At 40.9% G+C, this 23,481-nt stretch overlaps 1 protein-coding gene across 6 annotated transcripts in view; it reads left to right on the top strand.

The window, feature by feature from the left end:
- Positions 1–19,685, top strand: part of CYRIB (CYFIP related Rac1 interactor B) — an 87,306-nt gene extending 67,621 nt beyond the window's left edge. For all 6 annotated transcript variants that reach the window (XM_063131144.1, XM_063131147.1, XM_063131146.1 and 3 more), the window contains 10 exons: positions 6,046–6,128; positions 8,200–8,321; positions 9,658–9,763; positions 10,162–10,298; positions 11,157–11,234; positions 11,347–11,463; positions 13,022–13,101; positions 15,132–15,258; positions 16,295–16,369; positions 18,865–19,685. In XM_063131144.1, the coding sequence (XP_062987214.1) occupies positions 6,056–6,128; positions 8,200–8,321; positions 9,658–9,763; positions 10,162–10,298; positions 11,157–11,234; positions 11,347–11,463; positions 13,022–13,101; positions 15,132–15,258; positions 16,295–16,369; positions 18,865–18,924 (975 nt within the window). In that variant the 5' untranslated portion in view covers positions 6,046–6,055 and the 3' untranslated portion in view covers positions 18,925–19,685. The remainder of the gene's footprint in view (positions 1–6,045; positions 6,129–8,199; positions 8,322–9,657; positions 9,764–10,161; positions 10,299–11,156; positions 11,235–11,346; positions 11,464–13,021; positions 13,102–15,131; positions 15,259–16,294; positions 16,370–18,864) is intronic.
- Positions 19,686–23,481: the final 3,796 nt, after the last annotated feature.

Below are 23,481 nucleotides of genomic sequence, written 5' to 3'. Positions count from 1 at the left end.
CTGTTCCACGGTGCCCGAGAGATCTGTTTTCTGATACCTTAGAAACTGCTGAGAGGAAGTATGAGATGCTAAGCAAGTACAGTCAAGAACCTTTAGAACACAGTAATTAGAAACTAAAGCTGGCAAAATGCATTTAAATTTGATGTACTCTTTTTTAGGCCCTGGAAGGGTTCCTTAGTCAAATAATATGATCTGACTAGTGTGACTTCATGTGGCTGTAGGGATTCAGTCTATAATTCTTGTATCAAAGAACATCTGATAGTGAAAGTGAGCACATAAATAGACAAAAGCAAAGGATTAAATTAAGTAGATAAATGGTTTTTTCCAGCCTATAATGGAAAAGAATAAGCAAGAGCCTTTTCTTTTCTTTACATAGCAGAATAATATGACCCTTAAAAGTGTTTCTTTAATATTATATAGGGGAAATTGGTTGCTTATGGAATGTGGCATTCACATTTTTTGCCCTCCATTAGTAAATGTCAGCAAAGGGGGGGTATACAGCTTGATGAGAAATGAAAGAATGTCTCTTTAGCTGTTCCATCTAATCACATCCTCCAGTGACATAAAAAATGAACGTATAGTTGCCTGCAATTATTTTTACTATCCTGAGGTGGATTGCTTTGCATGTCTGTTATGGCCAAAACAAATTGACCTGACTTGACTTAGTTGTGGTGGTAAAGCCTAGGGAGATATTTTGCTGGGTTCTCTGTCTCATCTTCTTGTCCATAAACTTACTGGCAGTATACTTCCATGCTTCCTAATTCCGAAGAAACTTCACACACAACTATGTAAATCTAATCAGCTGACATGAAAATGGGTATGAGCAATGGCTACCTTGAAATTAAGATACTTACAAGATATATCGGTAATGAGTGAACCTTCGCTGGTTCATGCATTTTTATTATCTGGATTTTGTGAGATACAATAAAATGGAGCTCTTATTTTGTATTTGAGTTGTTGGAATTTCTGTCCTTTATGCTTTGCAAGAGTTGCAACTTTTCAAATTGAATATAGTGATATCCCAAGTACATTGAGTTGCTTTTAAACTCAAGTAGACTCCTCCAGCAGAATGATAGCAGATGAGGTGACTTGAATATTATCATAGTAGAGAGCCTCCCCTCACCCACAAAAATCTGTATTATTAATTTCTGTTGAATATTATCATATCCGACAGAAATCGGTTGTGCTTTTAAGTTTGCTCCCAAACAGAACTGGTTGGAAGCTGGTTTAGAATGGAAAATTCCTAAATTAATCAATTTTAGGGTGCAATCCTATGCAAGTTTAGGCAGGAAAAGCCCTGCAACTCCCAGAATTTCCCAGCCAACATGACAGGTTGGGCAATGCTGAGAGTTTTAGGACCTTTTTCTGTCTAAACATTCACAGGATTGCACCCTTAGTCAGTGTAATTTAGCATTCAACTATATGTCTTTGCCAGATGATACAAGTGTGGATTCTGTTGAAAGGTTCCGTAATCTGTTTCCTTTTCCATGAGATCACAGACATCAGGGAGAAATTGGAGATGTTGTGCTGTATACAAGGCATAAATCTGTCTTGGCACAATAGTTTGTCTTTGTATTGCACGGCCTTCTGAAATACGTACTTTTGCTGTAAAAGCCCTAAAGCACACAGCCTCCCCTGGTTTATTGAGGGCCAAGTCATTCATCCTTCACGCACCAATAATTGCTCTTTGAACATAAGATTTCATGCGCCATTCAAGCTACACTCCCTTGGCTTTCCCAGAATATCATTCTTCTCAGTATGATACCTTGGAGCATAGACTTGACATCTTGTTAAACTGTCAGCACTTGAGATTCTTAGATTTAAAATGAAGCATTTCGATGGTGTCATCCATCTTAATGGATCCATAGCCCTTTGGAAATGTAGCATGTTATAAAAAATGAATGCTGTACATTGCACGGTTGAAGCAGACTGATTTTGGTGGTGAAATGTACAAACTGATTGCAGACTAGATACCACAGAAGATGACATTTTATCTAATATATCAGCAAATGTTAATAAATGTTCTTCTCCCTAACATTTCTCTTTCTATGCAGAAAGAGTTGTTTTGTTGAGAGCATTCAGTCATGTGAGTCTTCACTTACATTCTGAAGGGGTAGAGTCTAGACACAGATTGATGGCCTCGGGGAGAACTAGCCCAGAGTTATGTGCTACCAGTTCATATGAATGAGGTGGAGTTCTGCAACTCAACTCTTGATTATCATGTAGCAGAAAACTGAAATAACTGTGTGGGAGTTATTTTGGCCCCTCTCTGTTCCTTGATTTTGTATTGTGTTGTATTCTCTCTGCATAAAACCTGCAATTCATTTCCCCCTCTCAAGATTTTTATTGGCTATAACAAAATTGTAAATGTAGCACCCACTCTCTAGGACTCCCTGCCACTACAAATTAGGCAAGCATTTTTGGCGCCTACTGAAAACATACCTTTCTGAACAGGTATTCCCAGGAATGGAATCTTGTCAACTGTATGATGACCTTTTTTTGTACATCAGTTAGATATTTCTTTTTTAAAAAACATCATTTTTATTTTCCCAACACAATCTACACAAACATCACACATAATACATACACACATGATACATACCAACAAAAATACATATATTATTATTATTATTATTATTATTATTATTATTATTATTTTATATAGCACCATCAATGTACATGGTGCTGTACAGAGTAAAACAGTAAATAGCAAGGCCCTGCCGCATAGGCTTACAATCTAATAAAATCATAGTAAAACAATAAGGAGGGGAAGAGAATGCCAACAGGCACAGGGTAGGGTAAAACTAACAGTATAAAGTCCGCACAACATCAAGTTTTAAAAGCTTTAGGAAAAAGAAAAGTTTTTAGTTGAGCTTTAAAAGCTGCGATTGAACTTGTAGTTCTCAAATGTTCTGGAAGAGCGTTCCAGGCGTAAGGGGCAGCAGAAGAAAATGGACAAAGCCGAGCAAGGGAAGTAGAGGCCCTTGGGCAGGCGAGAAACATGGCATCAGAGGAGCGAAGAGCACGAGCGGGGCAATAGTGTGAGATGAGAGAGGAGAGATAGGAAGGAGCTAGACCGTGACAAGCTTTGAAGGTTAACAGGAGAAGTTTATATTGGATTCTGAAGTGAATTGGAAGCCAATGAAGAGATTTCAGAAGCGGAGTAACTACAATTATACTAAGAAACATTTAAAGGTAAGGTTAGGGTATATATTTTTTTTGCCCTCTTCATGCCAGAAATGCCCCTTAATTTCTTAATTTATTTACAATGGACTCTATACTTCTTTCCCCCCCTTCCGTCTCTTAATCTAAAATCCACAAACAAATACATAATTTTCTCTGTCTCTTTCAAATATTCTATCAAAGGTTTCCGTTCCAACGTAAATGTGACTGTTGACCTTTCTCTCATTACCGCTGTAAGTTTTGCCATCTCTGCAAGTTCCAAAATCTTCAATATCCATTCCTCCATTGTTGGTATTGATGGGTCTTTCCAGTTCTTTGCGAATAGCAGTCTTGCTGCCCAGTCTTGCTGCTGTCACCATATACAAAAACAAAGTTCCCCCCTTCTCTTTTATTTGTTTGTCCATTAGTCCGAGTAAGAATGCTTCCGGTTTCATTTCTATGTTTGTCTTCAATATTTTTTGAATTAAAGAGTGTATCTGTGTCCAGAATGCCTTAGCTTTTTTACAAGTCCACCAAAGATGATGAAAAGTTCCTTCTTTTTTTACATTTCCAACACTTACTTGAAGCCCCTAAGAACAATCCTAAATGCGGTGGAATACTTGGACAAGTATCCGGAAAAGAAAGCAGCTTTGATCTTTTTAGATGCAGAGAAAGCCTTTGACAACCTTAACTGGAATTTTCTGTTTAGAACTTTAGAAGAACTAGACTTGGGAGAAAATTTTATAAAAGGGGTAAAATCTATTTATACCTCTCAAAAAGCGCAAGTAATTATAAATGGAGATCCGTCTAAACCGTGTGAAGTACATTTTAGTGCTGGAGTTGTTGAATCGAGATATAAGACAAGAAAAACGAATCAGAGGAATAACGATAAAGAAGGAGACATACAAATTGAGGGCCTTTGCAGATGACTTGGTTTTTACTTTGGAGGATCCTTTAAAGGACATTGAAACTCTGATGAGTAAATTAAAAGAATTTGGGAAAGTGGCAGGTTTCATAGTTAATAAGCAGAAAACTAAGATGTTAACAAAGAATATGAATATGGTACAACAAGAAAAATTGAAAGAAAAGACAGGTTTCCAAATTGAAAAAAGTAAAATATTTGGGGATTGTATTGACAAACATGAATTGTATGTTATTTCAAAATAACTATGTTAAAGTGTGGAATGAGATTAAAAAAGATTTGGAGCAATGGGAAAAGGTCCAGCTGTCACTTTTGGGGAGAATTGCAGCAGTTAAAATGAATGTACTACCAAGAATGTTATTTTTATTTCAAACTGTACCTATTGTAACTTTGGATTTACTATTCAAGCAGTGGCAGAGAGAGATGACTAAATTTATTTGGCAAGGAAAAAAACCAAGAGTTAAAATTAAAATATTGCAGGATGCAAAAGAAAGAGGAGGGCTGCCAGAACTCAAAGTGTATTTCTCTGCCTGCTGTTTGGTATGGATGAAAGAATGGGTGATATTAAAAAATAGAAGAATGCTGGAATTGGAAGGACATGAATTTAGATTTGGTTGGCATGGTTACCTGTGGTATGATAAAGCAAAGGTGAATGTGGAATTTAATCATCATTATGTAAGACGTGCTATTTTAAGAATATGGAATAAATATGAACCAAGATTTTGTCAGAAAACAACATTATGGGTATCAATGCAAGAGGCATTTAATAGAAGGGATTTTACAAGTATGCATAAATGGTTGACATATAATGATGTATTGGAATTGTCACAAGGGGAACATAAGTTAAAAACAAGAGGAGAATTGTTGAAAAAGGTCATACATGTCAATGGTTTTCTAATGCACAAATTATGGAAAGATTTAAATTAGATAAGAAAAATTATGGATTTGAACAAATAAAATCTGAATTTGAAATATCATTATGTACAAATGATGAACATGTTGCAAAGATGTATAAATTGTTAAGATATGAGACAGAGAATGAACAAGGACTGTATGACAAAATGGGCACAGAACGTTGGACATAACATCTTAATGGAAGAATGGGAAAATATGTGGGGAAACGGTTTAAAATTTACACTATGTGCAAAGCTTAAGGAGAATTTTTATAAGATGATGTATAGATATTTCTTTAATATAAGTGATTCATAAATATTGCCAAATAAGTAAATAATAAATGAGCAAATAACAGTAGTTATGATTCACCCTTCCCCTTTTAGCACAAAAGGGGTTGGAGGTTGGGGAAACTGGAAGTTAATCAAATAAGTAACCATGCAGAGTAAGAGTTAGAAGAAAAGGCTGATTATAGAAGGAAAAGGGGAATTGATTTTTTTTAGGTTTGCTAGATACTTAAGATGAGGATATAAGACTGCCTAAACTCCCATCATTCCCATCATGGTATTGGCCATGCCACTGGGGATTATGAGAATTGTAATAAATTGTATATTTGGCGGGCACCAGGTTGGGGAAGGCTGTATGAGTTTGGAATCTGTTAAATTTAAATAGAAAAGAATATTCATATATCTTCTGAAGTGAAACCAGGGAAGGAAGGGGAAATAAATCTGTGTGCAATGGAATTGAAGTTTTAAATATGAAATTGTAGACAGTGGGCATACCAGGAATGTGAAAGAGGAAGCAAATAATGTGTTGGATAACTACATGGGGTGTAGTTTTCTGTTTTCAGTTGCTGAAGGAGGTTCCTCCATCCTCCATTTTGTATGGGAGAACCAATTTTCATCTTAGGATGTTGGGAGGTTGGTGTTAATATTCCTGTTGCATGCATCATACCATGAAATGAAAGCTTGCATGGGCAGCTTTCTGGAAATGTACACATTTTTCCTTTACTCCTGAATTCCCTTACTTTTTCTTAGCATGTGTGTCCTTTCTCCTTCTTGTCTCAACAGGTACCTTAACATGGGGAACCTTCTTAAAGTTTTGACGTGCACAGACCTTGAGCAGGGACCAAATTTTTTCCTTGACTTTGAAAGTGAGAACTGTTCTTCTTTTTTTTTAAAGTATGCATCTTGTATCTCATGTATCAACTTCACACCAGTTGAGTAATGAATAAGAAAAACCTTATTAACTGCTACAAATTAGGATGGTTTTTTTCCTTGTAGTTTTATTTGTTTGGGTCCTGCTACCTCTTTGTATGTGTGTAAACACATTGAGACAGACCACATGGGCAGAAGCTTTTACTTGTTAGTTGCAGACTTCAAATACAGTGGGAAGATTATCTTTACTGCTGTGAAGATTAAATGTTGCTGTGGATTTAATACATATCTGTTCTTCTGGGCCTCCTTAGATTTATTATTATTAAGCATAAAAGAATTTGCCAGTTATCTGAGATTCTGTTTGGACTATCGCATCGCACCTTAATCATTTGGGATATGTATGAGCTTTTTGCCTGTGCATGCTTCCCCTTTATTCCTCTTTTTGCTGCACATCTCGGAAGGCCAAAAGTCATATTATAGATCCCCATCTCATTCAAACTGGGAAACTATGGTTATCAACTTTGCAACAACCTAGGATCTTAAACCATGTTTTGAAGTTGGTTTAAAATCCTGGCTTGTTCTGGCGCTGGTAACCCTAATTTCCCGGGTTGGGTGATGTAGGAAATTATGGCAAATTAGAGAATTCCTGGCTTATTGAGGTTCAGTGCAAAAGGGCTGCATGTGCAGACAAAATGCTGGTGCATATCGCAATCCATTAAACTGATATATATTCGCCTGAATGCAGCCTGTGAGACTGTAATGAGTTTTCCCATTAAAAAGTCACCTATTGTAGTAAATAACTTTCAGAAATCACTGCTATTTGAATAGAGGCGTTAGCTAGAAGCCAAAATAGATACTGATTCAACATGGTTTGGAACAGTTCTCCTATTTCACTTTATTGGTCTGTTCCTAAAAGCCACCTATAGCTGTGTAGTAACATCCCACTAGAGGTACATACAAACTTTTTATCTGACTAGGCGGTTCCTCTGTCTCATCAGAGGCACTGATACTTCCAAAAGTGTTTTCAACTTAAGACAGATTTACACAAATGCCACATGGTCTGGATATCTTTTGGAATGATTATTTAGGGAGATATGGACCTGGCTTTTATTGAGCCAGGCCACTGATCCAGCTAGCTGAGTGTTGTCGACTCTGATTGACAGTTGTTCTTCAGGTTCTAGGGCAGGGATGCTATTAATGGAAGATGCCAGATATTGAGCTGTGTGCAAAGCAGGTGTTCTGCCACTGATCTCTTGCCCCTGTCTCCTTGGGTGTTGCATGACAGCTTGTCTGAAAATGTAGGTGCCTATTCATTGATTGGCTGTGTATTCCGTAGTTTAAACTAAAATTGCTAGGGTAATTTAGATTCTTCCTCTCATGTTTGCATACTGAATCAGCAAACATCCAACATAGGGACTCCCTACTCATTAAAGGTATGATACTACCTTTTATATTCTGCGGGGTTTTGCTGCACCCTTAGAACAGGGAATGCCAAGTTAGCAATATTTGTATATCTCTAACCTTTCACTGACCAGGACTAGTTTGACAAACAAAGCTTCCAGAATACAACAACAACAACAACAACAACAACAACAATAATAATAATAATACATTAGTCACATCAGTCACTGGCATCACATCGAAAAACTATACAGAAAATCTTTGGGCCTACCAAAATATATCCACACCAACATCTAGGAAGCAGTCATAATTAGACATACTCAATTGTCAGGAAATTCCTGAGTCTGTAAAAGACAGCATGACTTGGCAAAGCCCGTCATGTTCATCTAGAAAAACCGCTATGAGCAAGAAAGAGATTAATCATCATCATCATCATCCATCAGTGTCATGGTTAACCTAGATTTGTTGGTAGCTGCATATGAATTACTAGAAGTAAGATTACATTGTAAGATGCCCTGGATACATTTAGACCCAGAGATTGCAAATGTGCTCTAATAGAAAAATCTTTTTATGACAATTTAAAACACAACATTCAGTGCTCAAGATGTTTGTATATGAAAATTAAGAAACTGCAAATATTACCTAATATGCTCTCCTGTGGTTTAGATGCTCAACCTACAGAGTCAGAAAAAGAAATTTATAATCAGGTAAATGTAGTGTTAAAGGATGCAGAAGGAATCCTGGAAGACTTGCAGTCGTACAGAGGAGCCGGTCATGAAATACGAGAGGTAAGTCATTATTGGACGGGGTATCTTGTAATCAATTCAGGTGTCCTGTCATACTTCACATTGGTGTTTGCTGCGACCTTAATACAGATCAGTAAAGGTCAGTTAGTGCCACAGGTGCTAAAACATTCTAATAACAGACCGGTTATTACCAGTATTATAGTATGGTTAGTGTGCAAAGTGCTTCACAATCTTGATCTAGCGTGCCCTCTGAGCAGTCCTGCCAGGGAGGTCACTTTAGACCTTTCCAGTTTATAGTGCGCATACAAAGCTGGCTGTTTCTCACTTGGGGCACTGCCATCTATACTCCTTCCTTCAATCTTGCACTTTGATTTCAATGTATCACATTTTTCTCATCTTTTATCCATCCATATTTGATTGTTGGGAGCTATTTCTCCCAGGCAGTGCCTTAGATTGTGGTATGGTATGCAGTTGGGTTGTGCAGGCAGCTGTGTGTGTCCATGGGGAGTTGAAATGCAAGATTGCTCGGTAATAGAACATCATGAAAGAACTGGGCATGTTTAGCCTGGAGAAGAGAAGATTGAGGAGAGACATGATAGCACTCTTCAAATACTTAAAAGGTTGTCACACAGAGGAGGGCCAGGATCTCTTCTCGATCCTCCCAAAGTGCAGGACATGGAATAACGGGCTCAAGTTAAAGGAAGCCAGATTCTAGCTGGACATCAGGAAAAACTTCCTGACTGTTAGAGCAGGACGACAATGGAATCAGTTACCTAGGGAGGTTGTGGGCTCTCCCACACTGGAGGCCTTCAAGAGGCAGCTGGACAACCATCTGTCAGGGATGCTTTAGGGTGGATTCCTGCATTGAGCAGGGGGTTGGACTCGATGGCCTTGTAGGCCCCTTCCAACTCTGATATTCTATGATTCTATAATGCATACAGAAGGTCTCAGGTTCATTCCCTGGCATTTCCAGTTGATAGGCACAGCAGCTCTGGAAAAGGCCTCTGCCTGAGAGCTTGGAGAGCTCTGCCCATTGGTGGGAGCAATGATCTGGCAATAATAAGGCAGATTCCCAAGTATCACAAGACCTAATCATCAGCAACACAATTCCGTTTCCTCTTTCTCCCACTTTTCCCATTGCATTGGGGTGATCCTCATTCTCCACAGAAGAACTTTTGACATGAGAGTGAGACTTGTGTATACTGAAAACTTCATCTAGGTATATCTCTGTCTTCCCGGAACATGCAGAATGATACCTCTGTTTTGAGGTCTTATGGTTTGCTTATCTGATGTTGCTAACAGACAGACAGAAGTCCTGAATACAGGGAACATTCCATCTTATGAAACAAACATCTTTGGACATGTTTTATTTTTCCAGGCGATACAGCATCCCACTGATGAGAGGCTCCAGGAAAAGGCATGGGGTGCAGTTGTCCCTCTAGTGGGCAAACTAAAGAAATTCTATGAATTTTCTCAAAGACTTGGTAAGTGTCTCTCTATTAGCTAATAAATTGGTCTTCTCCATAATAGTTCAAAAACTACAATGTGGTACTTTAGACTAGGATCCCAAAGTCTTAGCTACAACTTTAGCAGGGTAGATGAAATTACCACTAATGACATATAACAATAACGTACTACCTACACAGAAGTGTTGCAATTTGCTATTCATTTCTGTTTCTTAATTTTTAATCTCCTCTGGATCTAGCCACCAGTATCAGCTGCTTTTTGAGAAAGGCTGAATGTGTTTGTTTAGACTATCCACTGGCACCCAGTGTTTTATAATCCCTGGATTACATCCTACTTTCGTAACTATTCAACATGCCAGGACATTCAACATGTTGACACTATTTTATATAACTATTTCCCCTGTTGTTTCATGTAGAAGCTGCATTACGAGGTCTCCTTGGGGCCCTGACAAGCACTCCATATTCTCCCACACAGCACCTGGAGCGAGAGCAGGCTCTTGCAAAACAGTTTGCAGAAATCCTCCATTTCACACTTCGGTTTGATGAGCTGAAGGTAAGTTCAAAATAGCATCTGAATAGCACTTCTCCAGTCAGGTGGTCACAATATTTTATTATTTATTTCTTGACGGTTATATACCGCTTTATCTGCTAAAAAGCCATCAGGGCAGGTACAACAATTTAAAACAATAATACCTTGCAACAATAAAAAAAACACTACACATTTTAAAAGTATTGTGACGCATATTACAGAATGCATACTGATATTCGGTCATCCATCAGATGTCGCTGAGAGCAGGCAAGAAAATCCCTAAGCACTTTACAGTCTCTGGTACTGGATGGCAGCCAAGTAGGGCACCCTCTGCCTTGTGTAGGAGCAGCTGTCTCAACACAAGGCCTCGTAAGTGATTGTTCAGGCCAGTTACATCACAAGTTCACATTAAGAACATAGGAGGAGCCCTGTTGTTTCAGACCCGAGGTCCATCTAATCCATCATCCTGTTTCTCACAGTAGCACAGGTTGCAAGAGGTCTCGCCCCAGGAGCAGTTTGGTCGTGCTTCCAAAATGTAAATTCAGCTACCTGTTCCACTGGCAGTGTTGACGTGCCCAGGCCAGCAGCTACCTTTTCCTGATTATGTATTATGGCAATCACTTACTTGGAGTTTTGAAGTACATTTAATAGCCCCGTTATATAACCTTCTTCCTTGACAAAGCACTGTGTAGGAGCTGCTTCTAGACCACTGCCACAAATTCAACTCCACTGCAACGACCTAGAAATGCCAGGCAGCCTCATTTCCAAGCATTTTGCAGATTTGACGTCTTAGAGCCCTTTTGAATGAGGTCGGGTGGATAAACACAGTTATGTAGATTTTTCATCAGGACTTACTTACCTTTATCCTGTTCCTCTTTCCAGATGACAAATCCTGCAATTCAGAATGACTTCAGCTACTACAGAAGAACCTTGAGTCGTATGAGAATCAACAATGTTCCAGTAGGTAACCTCCCAGTAGAAGTGAAGAAAGTGCTTCTTTGTCATCCTTGTACCGTTTACCTATTTATTCAAAACCAATTAAGGTAGTGATTTTTATTCTTATTTTTGGTAGGCAGAAGGCGAAAATGAAGTAAATAACGAATTGGCTAACAGAATGTCTTTATTTTATGCTGAAGCAACACCAATGTTGAAAACCTTAAGTGATGCCACAACAAAATTTGTTTCAGAGGTATGTGAGTGAATAGATTGCCTTGTTAGGGCAAGTGTTGAAATTACAGCTTTAACTCTGGAAAATGAATTCATGCTGCTGAAGAGTCTTTCATTGACAGACTTTTGCATGAAACTTTCTGTGGAGATGGGATTCAAAATGTACAGGTTTTGCATTGTAGAGCTGAGTTACCATATGTGTAAAAGCCCAGACTGCTCCTCCAAGCCAGTTATAGTTTTTGCCCTCTGGCACCATTTAGGGACGTTCCTCGGAACTGCGGCCTTCTATGGAAGTTCCAAGAAATAGTTTTTACCCTCTGGCGCCATCAAGAGATGTTTCTCGGAACTGCGGCCTTCTATGGAAGTTCCAAGAAATAGTTTTTACCCTCTGGCGCCATCAAGAGATGTTCCTCGGAACTGCGGCCTTCTATGGAAGTTCCAAGAAATAGTTTTTACCCTCTGGCGCCATCAAGAGATGTTTCTCAGAACTGCGGCCTTCTATGGAAGTTTCAAGTTCTGAAGAAAGATAACTGCCAGGAGCTTCCGGCCTAGCAGAGGGGGCAAAACACACTAACCTCCTCACCAGACTGCTCTTCTGCACCTGTCATATGACGGGCTTTGTCTTTCAGTAATTCGGTTATGTGCAACCCAGTTCTCCTCCTCCCAAGCTACCCCTGCCATTTGTGGGCCTTTTGTACTCGGAACCTAAAAATTCTACTATTGACCCCACTGCACCAAATGAGGAATAGCACACTCAATGCTACTACAACAACAAGCACTTTGCATGTTTGAGGCTGTGAGAAGTTTACTTTGCTCTAGTAGGCTTATATGGGTGCCCTTTGCCTGATTCTTCATCTCAGTTCCCTGCTTGTAAAATAGTTTAATGAGTCTTATGAGTCTTGACAAGCCAAGCAAATAATGACCCTCTTTGAACAACATGCTAAGCCATGGTGGTTAAGCATTTTGAGCTAAACATAATGCCTTAGCGTTTCATGTGAACCATTCCTAACCAGGATGGCTACATAACCATGGTTTAAACACACTCACTAACCATTTGCTGCAAAAGGGTTAGCAGCCTAACCATGGCTTAATGTGTTGTCTGAACAAGCCCCATTGTAGTGCTGTTTCCATTTCATAGAATCATAGAATAGTAGAGTTGGAAGGGCCATCGAGTCCAACCCCCTGCTCAATGCAGGAATCCACCCTATAGCCTACCTGACAGATGGTTATCCAGCTGCCTCTTGAATGCCTCTAGGGAGAGCCCACAACCTCCCTAGTAACTGATTTCATTGTCGTCCTGCTCTAACAGTCAGGAAGTTTTTCCTGATGTCCAGCCGGAATCTGGCTTCCTGTAACTTGAGCCCGTTATTCCGTGTCCTGCACTCTGGGAGGATCGAGAAGGGATCCTGGCCCTCCTCTGTGTGACAACCTTTTAAGTATTTGAAGAGTGCTATCATGTCTCCCCTCAATCTTCTCTTCTCCAGGCTAAATATGCCCAGTTGTTTCAGTCTCTCTTCATAGGGCTTTGTTTCCAGACCCCTGTTAATTAAATTAACTATTTTTTCTTGTGCTGTTTACAGAACAAGAATTTACCCATAGAAAATACCACAGATTGCTTAAGCACCATGGCCAGTGTTTGCCGAGTCATGCTGGAAACTCCGTAAGTAGAAGGGCTACTTCCGTCATTATACATCAGTAAAAAGCAAACACGGACGTGGTCCTAAGCCAAGTGCAGAAGAAAACGCCACTCGTTTGTTTATTGAAACATTTCAAACATTGTGTAAGAATCAGACACTCCCAAGCGATCTCATCGTACTTACAATATGCAATAAATCATGAATCAGAACAGTTTTATGTTTGCTAAAGCCGCCATGATTCGTGGAAAAGCAAAAACCTAGAATAAGGAAGAATAAAATAATCGGATGGTTTCATCGTGGTACGTGCCACCATCTAGAGGAGAGGAAAGGGCATGGAGAGTGCTAGTCCTTTCCCTTACTTCTCCACTCCTGCTTCCCATCCATCCTTGAGGCCGTTGCATTGTACAAGACATGGAACTGATGTGGCTTCCCCTCATCGAGCCCTGCGTTTTCCCCAAGGGAATGCTTCCGTCCCAAAAGCCACATTTAGCGTAGGAATGGGGAAGGAGGCGATGCTCGAGAGGGTGGGATGTGCGGATCTTGCCCCTGCCATAACCGAGTCCCCAAGAGCAGCATTTTTCTTTCTCCCACATCAGTGGCTGTCAGTCACGTATGTGGGAGAAAGTAAAAGAAAAGGTTCTGTTTCTTGGTTACCCTTGAATGAGTGAAAATCTATGTATGAGAATGTACATGGCGTGGTCTCTATCTGGCCATGTATATAACCAGAATAGAGTCTTTATTAGCACAGACAAAGAAAGGCAGCAAGGTGGAGAGGAAATCATCCAAATTAATTTGTCACTTGCATCTACTGCAAGAGGTGTGTGATCTACTGAAATGGATAGAAATGTAATAAATACATAAAATGTCATCATGTCTTCAAGTAACTCAACCAGTGGGAGGCTTGGTCTTACACCAGTTTTTATCTACCAGTGTAAAATGCATAGTGATTCTATAGTGGCCTTAATATTCTCACTTTTTCCCTTTTTCTTTTTTAATCCTGGGGTGGGGAACCTCAGGCCCCTGAGACAAAGCTGGCCGGCCTGTTTTTGCTCTGCTTCCGGATCCCCAAGGGCAGTGTGAGAAGGAGGAGAGGAGTTTGTGAAGAATTCTGCATGGGGAGTTTCCTGAGGCAGGAACTGATGGAGTGGGGGAATATGTCACTTTAGCCGATGCTTAGATGGTTCCCAACAAGGAGCTCAGGGCAGTCATAAAATAGTTCTGCCAGAAGGACCCCGAGGAGATCTGAGTGGTGATAAGGAAGATCAGGGAAGGAAGTCTCTGCTCTGCTCTGTCCAGTCAGATATCAGCCGTGGGTGGGTGCATTCAGGAGTATCCCCCCACTTCTTCCAGTAGCCCCACTGCTCCTTAGAGATAGCAAACAGGGAGCCACATTCCTCTCAGGGATGTCTCAACAGTTCCATTTTTTCTTTTGCAGTTGGGGTACACATCGCATTGCTGGTTCTTGTGGGAATATTGTTTAATATTTTAACACTGGAATATATCGGAAGGCATCTCCATAGTTTTGTAAATGGTTTATCTCATACATAATTCAGAAAACTAAAAGGGCTACGCCGTGCCTTTGCCTGGAGGGTGCTCTAAGTGGCACCATTCGTCTTCAGCCAAGAGTTCAGTCCAGCCCAGGCTTTGGTTGATAGCCAAAGGGAAGCTGTGCTCTGTGGGTGGTTCAGGGCTGCGGCAGCCTGTGTTCAGTGGACAAGAACTGATATGATGGTTGAACTTGGTGCTTGATAACCTGAACCTGTGAACCTGCCAGAATTGGCTATTGTGCAATAACTCATCAGAGATGGTTTTCACAAGCCGCACCATAGGCAGAAGGTGAGAAATTCCTGGACACCAACCCTTATGATCCAAGGTCAAGTTCTGTCCACCCACCCACAAGTGTGGGGTTTATTTAAAGGAAGTAACACTTCTCTGAGAAGGCTATTATATAAGGCACTCAACTGAAGTTGCTGAAGTTACAGGTAGATATTTTGCTTTGTAATTCAGCTTCTGATAACCAACTGTCTTCTTTGTATGTGTGTTATATTTCCAGGGAATACAGAAGCAGGTTCACAAATGAGGAAACAGTTTCGTTCTGTCTGAGGGTAATGGTGGGTGTCATAATTCTCTACGACCATGTGCATCCAGTAGGCGCTTTTGCAAAAACTTCAAAAATTGATGTAAGTTCTGGGACTGAGTAGTTAACAATTATTCCTTCCATTTCTGTCTCTCTCTGTGTGGTAGATATGGGGAAAGGGGGTGGAGAGAGGATTTTTCAAGAACACACAAAGATATTCATACAAACAGATGTGTTCTAAAGTGCTTCTAAGCATTGAAATAAAGTATACTGGTTCAGAGCCAGTTTCCATGTTATGCAGCTCCAGCATAAGTGCTCTGGGACTGCCTTCAGGTTCACAGCTAAACTGGGCTTGTGTGCAGGGCCTCGCCTTGACTTTCTATGATGGCCACAGCAATATTGTTGTCATCCCTTGAATTAAGACGGTCACATTTACATGAGGACTGGGATGATGATGATGATGATGATGATGATGATGATGATGATGATAATTTATTTATTTATTACCCGCCTCTCCCTTTGGATCGAGGCAGGGAACAACATTAGAACAGGAATCAATACATCTTAAAAATTCATGATTTTACATTGATCTGGATAGGCCTGCCAGAAAAGGCTAGTCTTTAAAGCTGCCTTAAAATCACACAGAGAGTTAATACTACGAATCTCCTCTGGCAGGCCATTCCACAATCTGGGGGCGACAGAAGAAAAGGTCCTCTGGGAAACTGATGTCAACCTAGTTTTAGCTGACTGAAGTAAGTTCACCCCAGAGGACCTGAGTGTGCGGGGCGGACTATATGGGAGAAGGCGATCCCGCAGGTAACCTGAACCCAAACCATTTAGGGCTTTAAAGGTAATGACCAACACTTTGTACTTTGCCCGGAAACTAATTGGCAGCCAGTGGAGTGATTTTAATGTTGGGGTAATATGCTCACCCCAGGTGTACTGGTGACCAACCTGGCTGCCATATTTTGAACTAGTTGAAGTTTCCGAACTAGGTACAATGGTAGCCCTTTGTAGAGCGCATTGCAGATCCTTCCTGAAAGCTAAAATTTTAGGCTGTGGAACTGTTGCAAACTACTGAGACCTGTTTTGAAGTATTGTGTTGTGTTTCCCCCACCGTCCTTTGTATTAACTTCTAGATGAAAGGATGCATCAAAGTTCTCAAAGACCAACCTCCAAACAGCGTAGAAGGCCTTCTAAATGCTCTCAGGTACCTAAGTCTTGAAAATGAAATGACTGAAAATCCCAACTCCTGTTTTTTAAAAAGTAATGTTTTACACTGGTAAGCAAGACCTACTAGTGCAGAATGAGCGCGCGCACACACAGGTTGTTCAGATGATTAGCAGGGGAAACAATGTAGCATCGGATGTTTTCCCCACATTAGCGGGGTCACCCAAATTTCCCATGTCGCATTGTGGGTTGCCATGTTATCAGAATTCAGTGCTGGCATAGTGCATCACCAACTCTGCAACCCCTACTGCAAGCCATGAGTTGTAGGGTGGGTGGAAATGCAGTATGCCTGGACCGCATGGCAACTCATGGTGTGGATAATTGTGGTAATCCCGATTGCGCAGCTGGCACATAAGGGGCGGGGGAAACAGCCGACGCTGTATTGTTCCACCGCTGATTGTCTGAACCCGGACACCATGTTTTACAGCTCTACGCATGCTTCTTGACGTTGAAAGAATGCCATCATGGTTGTAACAAGGATTGGCGTGTGATTCGCTCAGCCACTCTGCAATGCAATTGTTAAGAATGCATAAAGGTTACTTAGTAAGCCACTGGCTTACTTAGTTTAGAGCTTAGGAGCAGACTACAGAAGTTTAACATTCTTTACCCAACTCATCCAAGTTCTGTGTCAAGAACAGCAGGATTCTATAACCTGTTTAACCTGTGCAAATTTGCCTAATTATTCCATCCTCTTTATATAATTTCCCCCCTCAATTTTTTGCATAATTCTGGTTTAGCTAGTCATAGATGATGCAAGGAAATGGAAGAGCTGCACACTTTCAAACATAGCTTCAAGTTATCACAAGTGGATGGATCGAAACTTAGTCATACTTCCGATAGACCCATTGAAATCAGTGGGGTTCTGAAGTTAGTCAGGACTAAAGTACCATTTCTTTTCAAGGGGTGTCTACTGTAAGTATGAATTAAGTTTGGATCCAAGCAGAGGGTTAGAAACTATTTATTTATTTATTTATTTATTTATATACCACCCCATAGCCGAAGCTCTCTGGGCGGTTTAAAAAAGTTAAAAACAGTGAACATTAAAAAGTATACAAAATTTTAAACCATCAAAAATATGGTTTTTGATGGTTTATAAAAGGAGCTCAGTTTTTCAGGGACTGAATTCTGCACCCAGTGATGATCTGGGCTTTTCCTGCAAAATGATGGCATGCACACTCCTTTGGAGGCGGTTGGGGTTTGAGCACTGCTTCCCTTTCTGTTATGACTATGATGATTTATTCTTTATTACATTTATATACCGCCCCATAGTCGAAGCACTCTGGGCGGTTTACAAAAATTAAAACAGTGAACATTAAAAACAAATATACAGAATTTAAAACCATAAAAAGCATAAAATCAGACAATACCCTTTTAAGACAACTATTCTGGGGATAGTTTAAAAAAAAAAAACTCAGCACATGCTGTTAAATGCCTGGGACAAGAGAAAAGTCTTGACTTGGCGCCGAAAAGATAACAATGTTGGCACCAGGCGAGCCTCATAGTACTACAATAGTACTACAATGATAATTAATGGGACCTGCAAGAAAATGTTGCATTGTGGAGTTTTTTCCAAGCTGTTCATACCCTCTTCCAGGATACTCCATCCCATTTCCTATCCACCCCACATTGTTTTTCCATCCCTTTCCCACAAAAGAAGACCTTCATTCAGCATTCTGCGTGCTGAACATATCTCTCGTCTCCCCCCCCTTCCCCGTCTTTTGAGAGTTTTATTCTAAATATTTTTGTACTTTTGCAAACCTTGTGGTTTCCCCAAGACTGCTGATACGCCCCGCCCTGTGCATGGATGGTGCCATTTTGGCTCCATAAGGATCCACACTCATAGAATTGAGTTGATGATTAGAATATAGGAAGCTAAACCCACCGTGATTATGTGCTGATGGACCTTTTCTCAGCATTTGCCCAGAATCCCTGTGGCAGGACACATTGGGTACTCCAAAGGGAAGGGACTGGCCAAGGACCACAGCTGCCCCAGTACATTGTCTTGTCTCAATATCAGTCTTTTTAGGCACAGTCCTATGTGCTCTGCCCTGAGAACTTGTATGCCTCCAAGTATCCAATGCAGAGTGGGAGGCATGTTGAACCTCTTGTCTCTGCATTTTAGCTAGACAGGCATTTTCACCCATCTAGCCAAGGTTCAGAGCAGGGGAGGGAAGGAGGCTGTGGATGGCCAGGGATAGCTCTTGTCCCTGCATATCCAGTCACCTCACCTCCCTGCCCACCGACACATACCCTTCCCTTCCTCTACGACCTCACATTTGTGAACTCATAAAGGCACCCCAATGTGTTGTTCTCCATGCTGGCTGCAAGGGGGACGTGGAGCTCAGACTCCAGGGTCCGAGGTTGGAGTGCTGTCTGTGGCCCTGAGCCATTGTCTAGGGGTGATAAGATCGCTCTCCCCAGAAGTACAAGGTGTCAACGAACACTCCCGTAAACTCTTTTTTTTTTCCTTTTTAGGTACACAACAAAACATTTGAACGATGAGACTACCTCCAAGCAAATTAAATCTATGTTGCAATAACAGTTACCTGGAAATTATGCCCTACTGTAAACAGTATTCTGCAATGACTGAGATGCACAGATGTTTTTTTTAAGTGATTGCAACTACTATCTTGTTCAGTCTTGCTTTTCACTTTTTTCTTGTCCTCTTCCATTTAAAAAAAAAAATCACGTTCTTGTTCTAGAGTAAGATAACTTCTTTTCTGTGCCAAAATCAATGAAATTTCTCAACTCTGGAAGGTATTTTTTACTTTTCAGAATGGCCATTCTACGTGGCAGCTAATTCTACGTTGCGTTGGGATTTCTCTGTACTGGAGAAAGTTCTGTGACTTGAACTAAATATTTTTAAACGTGGTTTTTTTTTCTTTTTGTTTTTGAAAAACTAATATTTAATATTGCTTCTTGTGCATGGCAAAACTGCCTATTTCTGCTATTTAAAAAGAAAGAAAGGAACCCTCAGTGACTTCATTTTCTATTGCAGCTTTTTTATGTGCAACCATGAGAAAAATTAAGAGCAGATTTGTTTAAATTAACTGTGTTTGTACAAATGGTACCCAACACAAAGTTTTTTTTTTTTTTTAAGAAAAAAGAAATGAGTAAAAACTGTTTGTTTTAAAAAGTTAAGTTTGCATTTTGACTCATTTTTTGTAAGGATGTATGTTGTATGTTTAATAACTAACGTTTAAAAAGAAGTGGTGTGTGCGTAGCCAAATTACGTATGCATGTTCGTGTCAAATGATGGGCTGTGGAGATGACAATAAAAATCGGCTTTCATTTTTCTAAGCGTGGTTTGTTTCACCAGTATTGTTGAGATGCCTGTGGCTTTTCATAGAATCTTTCTTTAAAAAAAGGAGAGCTAATGTGTTGCTGTTAACCCCGACGGAGCCAGATCATATGCATGTGTTCTGTGGTGCTTACTCCCATGTAAGCATGTGCAGAATTGCAACCTTAGTGTGCTTAGGTCTGATCCAGCAAATGCTAATCATAGCTTCATTCTGTTGAAACCAAAGGAGCAAATTAATCCTAACTAACTTAAGTCCCATTTTCTTCCAATCGTACTTCATCATGACTAAATTTAGCTGGATTGCCAAAAAAGGAACCTTTTTTCTTGCCCAGGCTCTTGTGTTAATAAACTGCCTCAAGGTTTCCATCACTATCATTAACCGAGGTTGTTAACCTGCTTTCTAACAAAGCTCTCAAAGCTACTGATAAACATTTATATAATAAAGTATTATCCAGGATTGAAAGAATGGCACAACTCGTTCTGCATGCCAAAAGGGATTTGGGCCTTATGTCTCCCAACAGCATCTCGCCCATGGCATGTGGCAGACCCGCTTTGGAAGCGGAGGAACTTCCATGAAATTCATGGAAATTGGGATGTAGCACGGGCACGGTGTGTGTGTGTGTGTGTGAGAGAGAGAGAGAAATTCCATGTTCAGTGAAGGAAATCAACAACTCAGCTGGGCCTGCTATTTGGATCCCAGCCATCACTTAGATCTCAACCCATAAATCCAACTCTCGGCAAAACCCTCAATAATTGTTACTGATTTTACTTCAGTATATTCTGCTTCTCGATGGAGTGAGCGTATTCAAAGCAGCTAACATACTAGATTAAATTAACCATATTTAAAATGCAAACATTAAAATGGATTTTAAAAATCGCAGGGCGACCTCCAACATCGTGTGAGCAGACCTCTGCTTACACCACAGGACTTCCCCTTCCTTGCTCCCTCCCCCCCCCCCACCTCTCATGGCCTCCCTAAAACTCATCTTGAAGTATCCCCAAGACTCCAGAGCAGATTTCAGGGACACGTGCAGCATCCATCCTCCTGGCAGTGTCTGTCCTGCTGGCGGGCAGACATAGGCGGATACAAAACAATGAAATGTAACAAAACAAATCGCATCAATGTAGTACAGTAACTGTCAAAGATCAAAAGCTTACTGGAATAAATAAGTGTTGGCTGCCAGTTTAACGCAAGAAAAGAAAGGGCTTTGTGAGTTTCTTTGGGGCAGCTGTTCCACAATTCATGTGTTGCCCATAATAGTCTCTCCAATGTTTGTCAGCAAGAGGCTTACTTGCAGTGGGTGGGTGGGTAGAGAAACAGTCCTTTAAGAGCTTCCAACATGAATGGGTTAAGTAACGCTAGGTTTAGATGGTCAAATTTTTACAAGTTCTTCCATGGGTTATTCATTCTCAAACAGGCGCTTCCCCCGTCGGCAGTGAAACAACCTCCTCAAATGCCCTCATTTGAAACACTTAACCCTTCCTGCGTGGATCTATTTTTGGATATAAGCCAGCAAGGAAAACGCACACATGAAGAAACCACAACTGGCATTCCTGAGAAGTCTCATAGTATGGTAGGAGGCTGCCTTACATGGCGTTGAAGTCAATGGATGGACTTTTACAATCCTTTCACAGGTTCAAAACTTGATTTTATGTGGGTGCTTGAAATACAAATTTTTCAAGATGCAATCTTCTGGACATTGTGTGAATTCTTTATTAGACTGGGAAAAGTGTACATTGCAGATCACAGGGGGGGAAAGAATTATATATATAAATAAGACCATGGCTGGGTTTGTTTTTGCCCTCAGCAAGCCCATGTTACTTCAAGGTGACCAATACTACTGAGGGGTTTGAGATGCCCCTAAAATGGAGTTTATAAGTACCTCATTCTCCCCGTAATTACTAGGTAATTACTAATGGCTGCATTACAGGAGGGGGTTTGCAAGACTTTTTATCTTGAGATTTATGTAACTGTTGGCGTTGTTTTCAATGGCTTGGAGTTCCCTGTTAGGAAACGAGTAAATGTGTAGCATAGAGATTTGAAAGATTAACAGCAAGGGCCTCTTCGTGCTAGAAAAGTTGGGCTTCCCAGCAGGGCGTATTGAAGGAATGGCTTTGGGTTCCCTGTGAGAATCTTCAAGCCAATACTGTTAGATCACCTTGTCCGCATCCACCCAGCTATTCCTACTGGAGCACCCCCAGATCAGCATTTCTGTTCTCAGAGGTGTGTTGTGTGTGTGTGGACAAAGGAAGTTTGCTTAAGCTCCATGCTTGAAAATTTTCAGTTCCTTCACTGCTAAAGTTGCCAGCTCCCTGCTGACCACCAAGCACTGCTCCTTTCTCTTTATCAGTGGCCTGACACAGGATGGGGGAGACCTGGCTTGGCAGCAGCACATGTGAAAAGGATCTAGTGGATCACAAGCTGAATATGAGCCAGCAGTGTGATACAGCAGCTAAGAAAGGAAATGCGATCCTGGGCTGCGTTAACAGAAGCATAGTGTCCAGATCATGGGAAGTAATATTTATTTATTAATTACATTTTTATACCGCCCAATAGCTGAAGCTCTCTGGGTGGTTCACAAAAATTAAAACCATAATAAAACAACCAACAAGTTAAAAACACAAATACAAAATACACAACCAAGATAAAACCATGCAGCAAAATTGATGTAAGATTAAAATACAGAGTTAGAACAGTAAAATTTAAATTTAAGTTAAAATTAAATGTTAAAATACTGAGAGAATAAAAAGGTCTTCAGCTGGCGACAAAAAGAGTACAGTGTAGGCGCCAGGCGGACCTCTCTGGGGAGCTCATTCCACAGCCGGGGTGCCACAGCGGAGAAAGCCCTCCTCCTAGTAGCCACCTGCCTCACTTCCTTTGGCAGGGGCTCATGGACAAGGGCCCCTGTAGATGATCTTAAGGTCCGGGCAGGTACATATGGGAGGAGGCATTCCTTCAAATAACCTGGCCCCAAACTGTTTAGGGCTTTGAATGTCAATACCAGCACTTTGAATCGGGCCCGGATCTGGACTGGCAGTCAATGAAGCTGGAAAAGGACTGGCGTAATGTGATCTCGCCGGCCAGTCCCTGTTAGTAGGCGGTCTGCCCTGTTTTGTACCAGCTGAAGTTTCCGGACCGTTTTCAAAGGCAGCCCCACGTATAACGCATTGCAGTAATCCAAACGAGAGGTTATCAGAGCATGGATAACTGTAGCTAGGCTATCTCTGTCTAGATAAGGGCGTAGTTGGTATATCAACCTAAGCTGATAAAAGGTGCTCTTTGCCACTGAGTTCACCTGTGCCTCAAGTAATAGTTCCACTCTAGGCTGCATTAGGCTGCATTCAAAGTAGTGCCCAATTATGGGTGCCCCATTTTAAGCAGGACATTGACAAGTTGGAGTGCATTCCAGGGAGAGCAGCCAAGATGATGATGAGTCTGGAAACCAAGTCCTACAAGGAATGGTTGACATTGGCTAAACGTTAGGAGAAACTTCCTAACTGAGAGCTGTTCAGCAGCGGAGGTGGATTCTCTTTCTCTGGAGGTATTTAAATGGAGGCTGGATAGCCGCCTGTCAGGGATGCTATAGCTGCAACCTACACCGTAGGGCCTGCATTGACTATGGGATTGGACTACATGACCTCTGAGATCCCTTCCGATTCTATGATTCAACAGGTAAAATTTCCTGGTTTGATTAGTTGGTTAGAAAAGATCCTTCTACTACATTTCTGTGTATCACTTCAAATTAAAAAAAAACCTTGGGCAGAGCCAGGAAAATGAGAGGACCTCTCCATCTA

This window comes from Elgaria multicarinata, chromosome 7, assembly GCF_023053635.1.
Source record: "Elgaria multicarinata webbii isolate HBS135686 ecotype San Diego chromosome 7, rElgMul1.1.pri, whole genome shotgun sequence".
In the NCBI taxonomy this organism is placed as follows: Eukaryota; Metazoa; Chordata; class Lepidosauria; order Squamata; family Anguidae; genus Elgaria; species Elgaria multicarinata.
The sequence above is the reverse complement of the archived record's forward strand: the minus strand, read 5'-3'. Positions and strand labels throughout refer to the sequence as shown.